The sequence below is a fragment of the Lynx rufus genome, unplaced genomic scaffold, assembly GCF_022079265.1.
Source record: "Lynx rufus isolate CCGP_SWC_20201006 ecotype Redwood Valley unplaced genomic scaffold, mLynRuf1.p SCAF_11, whole genome shotgun sequence".
Lineage (NCBI taxonomy): Eukaryota > Metazoa > Chordata > Mammalia > Carnivora > Felidae > Lynx > Lynx rufus.
In genome coordinates this window covers 18331378-18343574 of record NW_025814825.1, presented here as the reverse complement: position 1 = coordinate 18343574, position 12197 = coordinate 18331378, and the positions used below count along the sequence as shown (strand labels likewise).

The window sequence follows — 12197 nt, the reverse complement described above, 5'->3', positions numbered from 1 at the left end:
GAAAAGGCTGAGAAGATGTTAGGTCATGGGAAACAAAGACCCTGTAAGGTGTGTCAGAACATTCTCTAGCAAAAGAGGCGGTGCAGTCAGTGAACCTCCTGCATGCATCTGGGCTACTCGGGATCAGAAGTGAACTCGAACTTCAGTGGAAAGGGGTGGGGACCATCAGAAGCACGGTGTGGTTCCCCCACCACGGGCACCAATTGAGCCTCTGGTGCCAGGGCTCACGGCTGGCCACCTGCGCTGAGCTGAAGAGAGGAAGAGCTAGTTCAGCTTGGAAGATAATATTTAAGGTCTTGGACCAGGTAGAAGCCTTCCAGATCCTCTGCAAGACCTGAGGATCCTTTTCGGTTCAATGAGAGGTGAAATACGCACCCAGTTGTCCTCATTCTGTGACCCCTTTGCTTCCCTGTCCAGGTACGTCATCACCAACCCCCCGTACGAGTTTGAGCTCGTGCCGACAGACCTGATCTTCTGCTTGATGCAGTTTGACCACAACGCCGGCCAGTCCCGGGCCAGCCTCTCCCATTCCTCCCACTCGTCCCAGTCATCCAGCAAGAAGAGCTCCTCCGTGCACTCCATCCCATCCACCGCAAACCGACCCAACCGACCCAAGTCCCGGGAGTCCCGAGACAAACAGAAGTACGTGCAGGAAGAGCGCCTCTGATATGTGTATCCACTGCCACCGTGTGTGAAACTGTATCTGCCACTCATTTCCCCAGTGGGTGTTTCCAACAGTAACTTCCTCCCTTTTCCCCTGTAGCCACCCCCTTTTTTTTACACATATTTGCATATGTATGATAGTGTGCATGTGGTTGCCATTTTTATTTCACCACCATAAAACCCTTGAGCACAACAGCAAATAAGCAGAAGGACCAAAAGTTATTTATGATTCTAGGGGAAAAATAACCCAAAGGCATGCTCCAGACATAAATAGCTCACTGCAGGAAGGAGTTCGCAGAGTAGAGGAGCGTCATTGTCATCCATGTCAGTTATGCAAAGCAAGTTTAGTTAATGTAGAAGAAAAGTTTGTTCTGATTGATCAGGATTATCAGGGTGCTTCGGGTTTTGATTTTGTTGTTTTCCTTTCTTTCTTTCTTCTTCTTTTTTAATACACACGCAATAATATACACATACACATTTCTTTGAAGCAAGCAACCAAAAAGCAACAAAAACACATCGATTGTTTCCACTCTCACTCTCTGGGCTGAAGAATCTCGAAGCATTTAAGAGGCTTTCGCCATTTGTGTAGACGATTATTAAGCATCTGCTTTTGTAAGAGAACATCCTAGCTTTTTTTTACTCACCTGGGCCTTTCGTCCCAGATCTAGCTTCCTCTGGGAGTTCTTAGGCACATTTCTACCCTTACTATGGAGGAAAGAATCGTATCCCATTCGTGGATGTATCAAATTCTAGTCATCTAAGTGAACAGAGGTTTGATTGCATATTAAATTGTTATTCTGTCTCCTTATGCCATATGACTAGCTATTTTTTTTTCTTTCACTTTTGACATTTGGGATGAAAAGCCATATGTATCATAAATATCAGATGTAAGTCATTAAAAACTGCCTTCCTGGGACTTTTACATCTTTTAAAAGGTGAATTACTTACCTTATGTACAGAATAAATAATGCTCAGGAAAGAGCGAGTATTTTTCCACGCGTTCTCAGGGGACCTTTTTACTCCCCTTTGTTTGATTAGCTAAGGCCCCAGTGCCAGGCAGGAGCAGGGGCTGGGGCCAAGCTAGAGTGTGAGGAAGATAAACCCAGCAGCAGATCATGTTTTTCTAGGAGCCAACATGCTAAATAAATCAGATTGTGGGGGGATCGAGCCACAGTTGACTCGACAGAGACAAAAGCTAGCTACTACTTCAAACTGTGGGCACAGCTGCATGGCGCTGGCTGTCCCAAAGCAGGAAGCTGGTGGGAAAATTCCTCCTCCTCAATTTCTTGAACACAGCCAATTCACTTAGGCAGGTGAATGACGGTAATAGCGAACCACTCCTTATCGTCATGAGACGGGGGAGAAGAAGTGTGCAACAGTGAGCCAAACACATTTTGGTATAATTCTTGTTTTTTTTTTCTTTTGTTTTCTTTCTTTCCTTCCTTTTTGAACAGTTAGTAAAGCATGAGCTGAAAGGTAGAAAAATCCCTTTTTCAGCATACAGTTGTCAGATGTTTATGCATGCTGTAGGCGGTGCGGTAGTTCTTATGAATCGGCAAACTCCACCATAACCGAATTATCCTGTGTGTGGACTAGCCCTGGGCGCGTATACCTGTTTGAAGTGTCTACTTGAGCAGATTCCACCAAACAGAATAGGGGTGGAGGGGAGGAGAAATATGTCACAGTGGTACCATCTCTAAAAAGGTGTTTTTATGGTGAATGCTTTGAGTTTAGATTTCGGATCCCCTCTCTCCCCTAAGCATGATAGTTTTGGAGATTTGCTTGCTGTGTGAATTGACAAGCACTTTTACTGACAAAATGGTGAGGTTCAGTCTGCACCTGTGCCCCCACACCAAAGACAGGGCAGTATTCAGACCAGGAATGGGGTGGGGAAAAATTGTATACATGTATATTAAAAAGCCCTATGAGTGGAAGAATTTTTTTTCAAATTATTTTTGTCCCCATATATATCGATTTCTATATTACGTATAACTATCTATCCTTTTATATAGAACTATATCTATATCTACATATATGTACACACACACACATATACGTGTGTGTGTGTGTATATATATATATATACACACACGTATACCCCAGTTTGGGATCATGAAGAGCTTTTCATGCATTCTTTGCAAAGGAGGTTATAAAGTTGTGCCCATAGAACATTTATAACTATAAGAATGTGCCAGTTAAAGTGCTCGACAGGAAATATGACAGTTTAAAAGCATTGTAAAACTCACATAGCTTACTTCTCTCTCTAAAGTGCAACAAGGATGAATAGAATGGGCCAAGGTATGACAATTAATGGTTCTGCATGACCTAGCCACTGCTGGGGGTTTTCTTCTATAACGTTGTCCTTGTGAAAACTTTTGTGACATTAAAAAAAAAAGGAGTTACAAATTTTATTCTGTTATTGGTTTGTTTCTTTTTGTTTATATTGTTCTGTTTGTGGTTTTCTTTAGTTTGTTTTGCTTTTTTTTTCCTCCTCCCCTTCCCCCTCCCTTTCCCTCCCTACTTCTCTTTCCTTCACTTTCTAAATTGCTCAGCGCAATGAGGCTGTGCTGCTGCTACCGCTAGATCCCTTAGAGTTTGTTTTGGTGTTCTTGGTTTTGGGGTTGGGTAATTTGGGGGGAACTTCTCTCCATCTGGCTTGCCTTCAAATCTGCACGTGGCCTCCCTGCCCACCTTGGTACCTCGCTCCAAGTCCAAAAGCCTTTTGCCATCAAGAAACCCAGCTTCCTCCACTTCCCCCCATTACCACTACCCCAACCCGGCCCCCCCATCAGTCTGTCCACATCTCTGTGTTTATCTTGGCAAGACCTACTACAAGTGTGATGCCAGGTGATAAACTTCGCTGGAAAACATTTGCAGCTATTCCATTTGGCAAACCTGCTTCTTGGTTAATATTTTGTCCCTCTTTTTAATTTAGACCAGGAGGTTCATTAATGACAGAACGTTGGTCTCCTTTATGTTTGATCAGGATGACCCCAAGTTAAAACTGTTCAGTTATGTGTATCAACTCATAGCCCACACCCAGTGATCTGAGGTTTCACGACTCAGTCTCTGTATTTTCCAGGTCTCTCCTGTCACCTGCCTTTGTTCAATCCCAACCAGAGATTGGGCAGATAGAGAGAAGTAAATCCAAAATGTGTGTTATATACAGTCTGTTAGCAGCTCTGAGGATGCTGTGACAGGAATGGAGTGGGAACAGACTATGACATGAGATGTAACTTTGGAATTTTCCCTGGACTTAGGGCACACACTTGAGAGTTGACTATAGTATTTGGCCAATGATATATTCAATGATGAAAAGGTATCATTGTGACCTCTATTCTGTTAGCTAAAACTACTGTATTATACTTTCCTCAACAGAACACAGAGTCTCCTCCATTGTCTTCCATGTGACCCCAAACTTCCCCATTCCCCCTCAGGTTCTCTTAGGAAGTACACAGGGTTCTCATATTATGTCTCTCCCTTTCCTGCTCCCCATAAAAAAAAAAGAATAGAAGAGGAAAGAAAAAGAGAAGAAAAGAAAGAAAGAAAGAGAAAGAGAAAGAAAGAAAGAGAAAGAAGTAGGTAAAGGTAGAAAGTGAAAGAATTATTTGAAGAGAAGGTCTATACATTTTAAAAGAGCAATAGCAAGAAACTTAATTATCTGTACCATTCTAGAAGAGAAGCAGTCTGTGAGCCATTCAGTCCAATTTGCTTTAGGCTTTGAAGGGCTGAACCTTAAGTGAGTGGGTAGACCAGGAGGTGCAGTGAAGATTTCTCGGCCTCAATGTTCACCCAGATGATCATAAAATCATCAACACCCCTAAGGACTGCTACCCAGGGTCCTTCCTGAAGCCAGTTCAGATGTATAAAGGGAAAGATGGACCCACATACATAGAGTTCTACCACAACTGGAGAAGTATCAGATTCTGTTATGAATATTAAGGATTGTGACCCAGAACATTACAATAACGCTCAGTAATATTTTGAAATAAATTGACCTTAAACATTTTTATACCATTCATCATGTTATACATTATCTTTACTCCTTTGGCTTATCAAAAAAAACCAAAAAAAAACAAAAAAAAAAACCAGTGAATGCCTCTAGGTGCTTCCCGATGCTACTGTGCTGTTGGCACTTTCTTCTGAGAAGGGGAACACCCTCCTAAGTTCCATGAGACAGAACTGACTGTGCCTCCAGCCAGTATTGTCAAGATCTCAGATGACCAGAAAAACCTTAGACTGGCTCTTCTTCAGCATGGGAAAAGCCTAAAGGTGTCTGTATCCCAATAGGGACAATTAAATCAACCTGCCAGGTTCCTATAGCAACAGGATCCTATCCTTCAGGTTTTGGAAGGATAAAGAGGATAGTGTAGAAACTTGGGGGGCCATGGAAGTCAAGACAGGGTAAAAATCAGTGTCTCCAGCAGCTTCTTCAGCCCATCCCTGTTTTGTCATAACATGATGAAGAATAAGCTGTGGGCACTTATCACTAAATTGGTTGCCTGTCTCCCACCAGGAGATTACACATCTATTGCCTAGGGAGGTGAGGGGGCCTACCCCTTGCCATCCAAAAGGGAACAGCGAAGAGTCTGTCCTCGGGGTGCAGCTGAATCAAGGCCCCAGGAAAGGGCCAAAGGGGGAAGTTTGCTCTGCCCAGCGAATGGCAGCATCAGACTTTCAGTGAAAAGAGGAAACTAGAGCCATGGCGGACAATTGCAAATGACAGTTTTCATAAGTGGAAGCTGCCTTGGTTTGGGTACAAATGACTTTCATTTCTATGAAATAGCCATACTTTGCCCATGGAGAGGAAAGAAGGCAGTATGCATGGGTGGGTCCACTGTGGGCCTCAGGGTCTGCCAGGCAGAGGGCAAAAGCCAGCCTGCCTCCGGAAAGGTGAGCTGTGAAACCATACAGCGTTACCTTTGAAGGCGTCAGCTCCTGGTTAGGGCTTACTGTTCTCAGCTGTTGTCTCTACCCAAACAGCCTTTTTCTTTCAAGCCCTCTCTCTCTAAACCTCAGCTTGTGGTACAGCGAGAAGAGGACCAATTATTTCAAATACGTTTGCTGTATTATCATCTCTCCTTTCGTGTACTCTTCTCTGGGGAGTAGTTATGTGAAAAGGCTAAATCCCACAGCACTGACAACCCACAGAGACAGCGAGGCTCAGTTTTCATAGTGCAGCCTATTTCTCTGCTTGCAGGCATCCAGGCAGTCAGGTCCGCCCAGCTCTGGTGTTCTTTCCCACCCACAGCCCACTCCTCCAGGCTCCTTATGGCTTGGGGAAGTCCTCACTCATATCCTGGACACTTCTGTCTCAGTGATGAAAATAGCAATGGAAGACGCAGATGGTTCATGGATGGGATAGGGCACCTGTTGAGTATAAAGCCGTTATTTCAAGGCTACAGGTCCCACAGCAGGGTAGCATCCTTGAACCCCCCAGAAAGAACACTGGGTCACTCCTTCCTCTCCTTACCTTCCAAATGAAGGTAGCCCAAGTGAATCCTCCTCTGTCATCTCTGCTGCCAAAATCCCCATTCTGTGGGCCAGCACCCCAATTTATGTTCCCTAGTTCTCCATCCCTGGTTCATTTGCAGCCACACTGAAAAGTACCGCCCATCCTTACGTAACCCTTTAGTACTGAGAATATTCACGTTAATGCTAACATGTAACATAACCTTATGTGACAAGCTGACTGACACCTTAGTGCTTACTCGGTGCCAGACACTTTTCTGAGCACTTTACATACATTAACTCATTCAATCCTCACACAAGCTCAGATGTACATGTGGTTAGCATCTCTGTTTGAAGGATGCAGAATCTGAAAGATTTGTTCAAAGGCATCCAGCCAGAAAGTGGCAGAGTGGAATTTAAAGCTGGGCTATGAACTCTGCCACTATGCTGTGATGTGGCTACTATTACTAACAGACGTACATGCTCACGTTTATTTACCGTATCTGGACCTGCAGTAAGTGCTTCACCAGCACTAGCCCCTTTCATCCAGACCACATTAGGAAGATTTGATCACTAGCCCATTTTACAGAAGAGAAACTAGCAGAGATCAATTACATAGTGACTTTCTTGGAGCCATGCAACTACCGTGTGAGACCCCAGATCCATTTAGACTTCCCCACTGCCCCACGCCATCTCCTTAGCCCACACCTCATCACTGGTCCATGGTGGATAGCTCATGGCGTGGCTGGTCTTGATAGGTGCCTTCTCCCGATGATAGTGCTAAGTCTTTTAGAGGCATCCATCTCTTCTGCAGTCACTATGTTGTTCTAGCCCACTTGCCAGAGCCTAAAATGCCTTCCTTTCCTGATCTGGGCAGGTCACGCACTGTACTTGCAGTGATGACGTCATGCTTTGCATCCTCAAGAGACTTAACAAATAGGGCTGGTTTTTTGTTTTTGTTTTTGTTTTTTCTGACAGTGAGGTGCTCCTTGCAGCTAGATCCATTGCCCCTCCCATTTTAGGAACAAAAATGAAGCTCCCGGAAATCTTTTTGGCATAGGGGATGAGGCAGGGAGAGGAGATAAACCCAGGGATTTGGATTTATCCTGGACCACTTCAGCACCCATTTAAATCCTTTCCCTGAGTATTCTTCCTATAGCCAATGTTGTAGCTTCCCATTGGCACAGTTTCTTCTTTGGAAGATGAGATTCAGTGAACCAAAGTGTCGTCATCATGCTCAACGCACTCTCTGTTGAAGAAAACGACTGGCGATCAGTTAAGTGTGTGTTCCTCTGATGCCCTGTGGGAGAATCTTTTCATGAAATACCTTTGCCCCTGGATATTTTACTAGAATGCTCAGAGCATTGATATATTTCCATTTCCTCAACATCCTATCCAACCAAGTCTCCGACAACATATATGTTTATATCTTACAAGGTACCCAAATTAAAAAGCATGTTTCTCAGGCATAACAAAAACCTCAACTCATCACCAGGATGCACTTTAACACAAGTCATTCTTGTGTGGAAGTTCAGTGGCCAAAACACAGGGGCTACTCTTCTTAGATTTTCTTTTATGGAGAGAAATTTAGAAAGAAAGAGAATGAAGCTTAAATGGGGAAATAATGCTCTCTATCTTACCGACAGCAGAAGGAAATTGATATTCTCTCTGCCGTGAAAGGTCAAAATGCCAACTTTGAATTGAACTGTAAAGACTAAATTCTGAACAATTATTCTCTGCAGCAGTTGTAAAAATTTCAGCAAATTGCAGCTGTCTTAGGTCTTTCGCCCAAAAGACCTACTCGTTTCCATCAACAGAGTTCAGTCTCCTTTCCAACCTGGCATGTCCAACCCAGCACTAAATCCCTTTGCAAAATCAGTCCACACAGTGGCACAGCCAAAACCAAGGGCAGCTCAGGCAAACCTAGCAGAGGCGCTAGGTTCAGCTCTTCTGAAAATCATCTTTATACATAAACCGTTGGAAAAAGTCGTAGTTTGAAATTGTTTCAGCGGCCTGGCAATGCTTTTAAAACATGATAACCATCACACTTTACTCCTCTCTGAAAGGTTAGTTTAATCGTAGATCACAAAAAATTGGTTTCCACAAATGCATAATGGTTCATCTATGTCACACTTGAACTAAATGGTTTTTTAAATGGAGCTGAAATTATTTTGATGTGTACACAGTCCTGGATTTCTATACAACCTTTTTTAACCAGTCCATCAGGAACCTTGCCTCTAAAGCCTCATTAATAATTCAGATGTGCTGATGACTTTAAAAGATCTATGGAATTGAAGCTTAGGAAAAAAAAAAAAACTCTGCTTGACAAAAAGATAAATGAATGTAGAAAGAAGCTGTAGGAGTCTGGCAAGCTGTAGATCATCTCAGAACAGATTGTAACTTTATCATTCTGTCAGGGGGAATAATTTAAAGCACTTAATCAGTTAGCTTCACTGTGAGGATGTAGCATTATGAATTCCTATCGTCCAATCTGTTCAAATCAAAGTGAACTTAATTATAATAGGTGAGAGAGCCAGAGCAGGAGAAAGGGGAGTGGAGAATGATCCAAGAGAGAGACAGTAGTTTCCTGGGGGTAAACTGAGCTGCTGAACAAAGGGTAGTGAGCAAGCTCTCACTAACCCACTCCAGTGACAGTGTTTACATTGAGGGCTCAGACTTGACACAGCAAGAGAAAGTATAGATCAAGGAGAAATAAGCAGAGCGATCGTGAGCTGATCACAGATGCTGAATTTGTAGATCATTAGCCCATCCGACAGACGCACATGCACACACATACTCACACTTCTCTATCAAGCCAGGTGAGCAATTTTTGTTACGTATCGGTCCAGAACCATGAACAGGGCAGTTGTGAATTGTTCTGATAGGTAGAAGAGAAGCCATTGTCTCTAGAGCAGTGGATGTGCCTGAAAGCTTTTTCCTTTTTTCTTTTCTTTTCCTAAGTCACTAATATGATTCCCAAATTAGAATGTCTTATTTGCCCAGTCTCTTCATATCTGTACACATAGCCGATTATGCAGAAAGTTTCAAATCCTAGAAAAAGGCGGGGGCAAGGCCTGAATCCTGTAAAATACCACTGAAGTGCCACGAGGATACTAGGCCATTTTCTTCCTCTCCCCAGCCCCCGAACGTTCTGACTCAGCGTTCTCCCCCAGCCATCTCTGTGTTTAGGGTGGAAATGAAATGCCAAGATGTCGTCAAGCTCCCTTGTCAACAGCTTGGATTATTATAGTCGGTTAAGTTATTGCCAGTAGGAATTCTTTTCATGACTGTATACCAACACAGAGCTTTCTTTCTTGAAATAAAAAGCCATCTCAAAACCGTCTTAAAACATTGGTCACCATTCTGATTTTCAGTCTCATTACCCAGCAAAATCTGTGGGCTTCCTTTAAGACCCTCAAAACTGGCTGCAAAAAAAAAAAATACAGAAGAGTGGTATATTGAGATATAACTTCAAGTATGTCTCGTACAAACAAAGCTAAGTACAGTTTGGGAAGAGGAGATCCTGCATAAGGTTCCAGATCACTGGCTCTGTGTCGGGGACGACTTCCTTCATGTTTCACTCAAATCAGTGAACACACAAATCTTGCCTCAGGCACAGTGTTTATGCCCAATATTTGATATATTCAGCATCTCCTTCCCACCAAAGATTCCCAGTCCACTAAAGGAACCCCAGAGAACATTGCTGGAGTTCCTCTTCCAACCCCTCTTTGTTCTCAGAGGTCCTACCCATGGTCCTTGCAAGTCCCAAGGGCACGCTGGTCATTACTTGCCACAGGCAGCAGAGCTGTCCCAGGTTCTGGAATTCTCCTTACACTGCACTCCCTCTTAGCAACTATATTCACTGTCAGCTTCTATCGATTACATTTTTGCATTTTTTTTTTCAAGGAACTTTCCAAAGGCTTTACCCTAGGACTAATTAAGCTTCTCATTTCTCCTTCTTGTTCTCTATCCGTTTCGCCCTTTAGCAGAAAAGAAATGGTTTACAGATGAACCGGATAATGCCTATCCCAGAAACATTCAAATCAAGCCCATGAGTACCCACATGGCTAACCAGATCAACCAATATAAATCCACAAGCAGCTTGATCCCACCAATCAGAGAAGTTGAAGATGAATGTTGACTTCCAGGAGACCAGAACTCTTTTTTTAAAGCCTGACAAACTTCATAAATGGTGATGTGACTTTTCTTCCTCTTACATGCTGAATCACTGGTGGAAACGTTAGGATAAGCGAGAATTGCAAGAAAAATAAAGTAGACAGATCTTTCTCTTTGTCTGCCTTGAATATTGCTTCCATGTATTTTGGAAAGAAAATGATTTCATTTATAAATGAACATATTAAAATAGTCATGTATAGCCTCTAGCATTTTAAATTATTTTTATTTATTAGAAAGAAAATATATTTTTTCTTTTTTTTTCATTGTCAAATATCTTCCCTGTATCTAAACAATGCAAAATCAAAATGAGTAAGTGGCCAGACTCCTTAATATGTATTTCTCTTCTTTCTGTCTTTTTCTTTGAGGAGAATGATGGTCACCGCCACAATTGATCGTAATGAAGGCAAATGGATTGCTAAAACAATTTTAAAATGGTCCAATGATGTAAACATGTATTTTAGTAAATTCATATAAGAAGACAAAAGGGGGCAGGTGAATTTCCTGGATGGGTGTGTATTTTAGCTGCACTGACACCAGCTCTTAATAAATGGAAACTTATTTATTTTCACAGTTGAAAGTCATATTTTTGTAGTTTTAGTTTTCATTCTGTATTTCTCCTCCCTTTGTTCGTATATTTAAAGGGAAGACCTTCTTGCAGCTTTGCTACAATTGCCAGATCAGGTTTATCCAGCCAACTAACGATGCCAGGAGGGGCGTGAGCACGCCTGGGACGTGGAAGTTGAGGACGAGACGCACACAAGATATTGCTCTGTTTGTTGTTCTGATGGTGGGGACTCCTCCATGTTATTATGCTTCCCATTCCCTATCTCCAAACCACCTGCACAAGTACAGTAATTTCAACTCTGGGAGGCTCTGGTGGGCTTTCTCCCCACTCCTCAAATCTCAGAGCTTCTAGCCTGAAAGTTTGTGAACACCAATGGGTAGTTCCACTTAATAATAGGATATGATAATGCAATCATTCTTTTCACTGAGTTTTGTTAAAAAGTCAGAACATTTTCATGATCAAAGAGACTACTTTTGCCCAGATTTTATTTTTTCCAGCCTTCCTTTAGTTGCTGGGACAAAACACACAAACTAGCTGCGACAGTGTAAAACATAATAACGACAAAAGGAAAGCAATGAATGCGCTCAATACAGACTGTTAGAAAAGGCCTTTGAAAATGACCAGCAATGAAATCAAATGTATCAGCCACTTCCAACTGTGCTCAAAGATTTTTCTAGCCATCAGACACAATTACCAAGTCTCAGAGCTCTGCTGTGGCTTGCATGCTCTCTGTCCCGGCAACTGTTACGTTCCAAACGATTTAGCAAATCTTTCAACTTCAAAATGATCAATCTTTTATACAATCATCAGGGTCTATGAGAAGCATGGATGTGATAGTGATTTTTCTTTTCTTAAAAATGTCAACTGTGGACACTCAAAGAATCCAAACTTACTAAAATATCCCCCAAAGTCCCATGGTATCTATTCCATTAATTCTTTAGGCCATGACCCTGTGGTACTTAGTACATTAGTGCAAATCAGATCAGAGCCAAGCAACAAAATCACCATGAAAACATATGTCCACTAAGTACTCCAATTACCAGTGTAGGCAAAATGGCTTCCACCTCCGTCTATTCCCTGCAGAGCCAATGTAGTTGTGCTTCCGCCTTGTAGGCGCCGTCCTGAAGTGACTTGTCAGACTGTGGTTACCCTGTCGTCACATTTTGTAGAACTAGTTCTATAAAAGTATTGTGAATATAATGTATGTCCAATTGGATTGTTTAAAAACTACTTATAACCAATCACTAGTCTACACAGCAGACTAAAATGACGTCAGCAGTCTATCTTCAAGCTTATGAATATTTCCTGGTTTCCAACAGAAGTAGAATGGGTTTGTGGGGAG

At 42.5% G+C, this 12197-nt stretch overlaps 1 protein-coding gene across 5 annotated transcripts in view; it reads left to right on the top strand.

Annotated features, from left to right (window-relative positions):
• KCNMA1 (potassium calcium-activated channel subfamily M alpha 1) overlaps nt 1–10433 on the top strand; it is a 731687-nt gene extending 721254 nt beyond the window's left edge. For 2 of the 5 annotated variants that reach the window (XM_047073022.1, XM_047073025.1), the window contains one exon: nt 418–3074. In XM_047073022.1, coding sequence (XP_046928978.1) covers nt 418–667 — 250 coding nt within the window. In that variant the 3' untranslated portion in view covers nt 668–3074. Of the gene's footprint in view, nt 1–417; nt 3075–10100 lie in introns of those variants that run through there. The other 3 variants (XM_047073026.1, XM_047073024.1, XM_047073023.1) reach the window with 3 other exon arrangements.
• Nucleotides 10434–12197: the final 1764 nt, after the last annotated feature.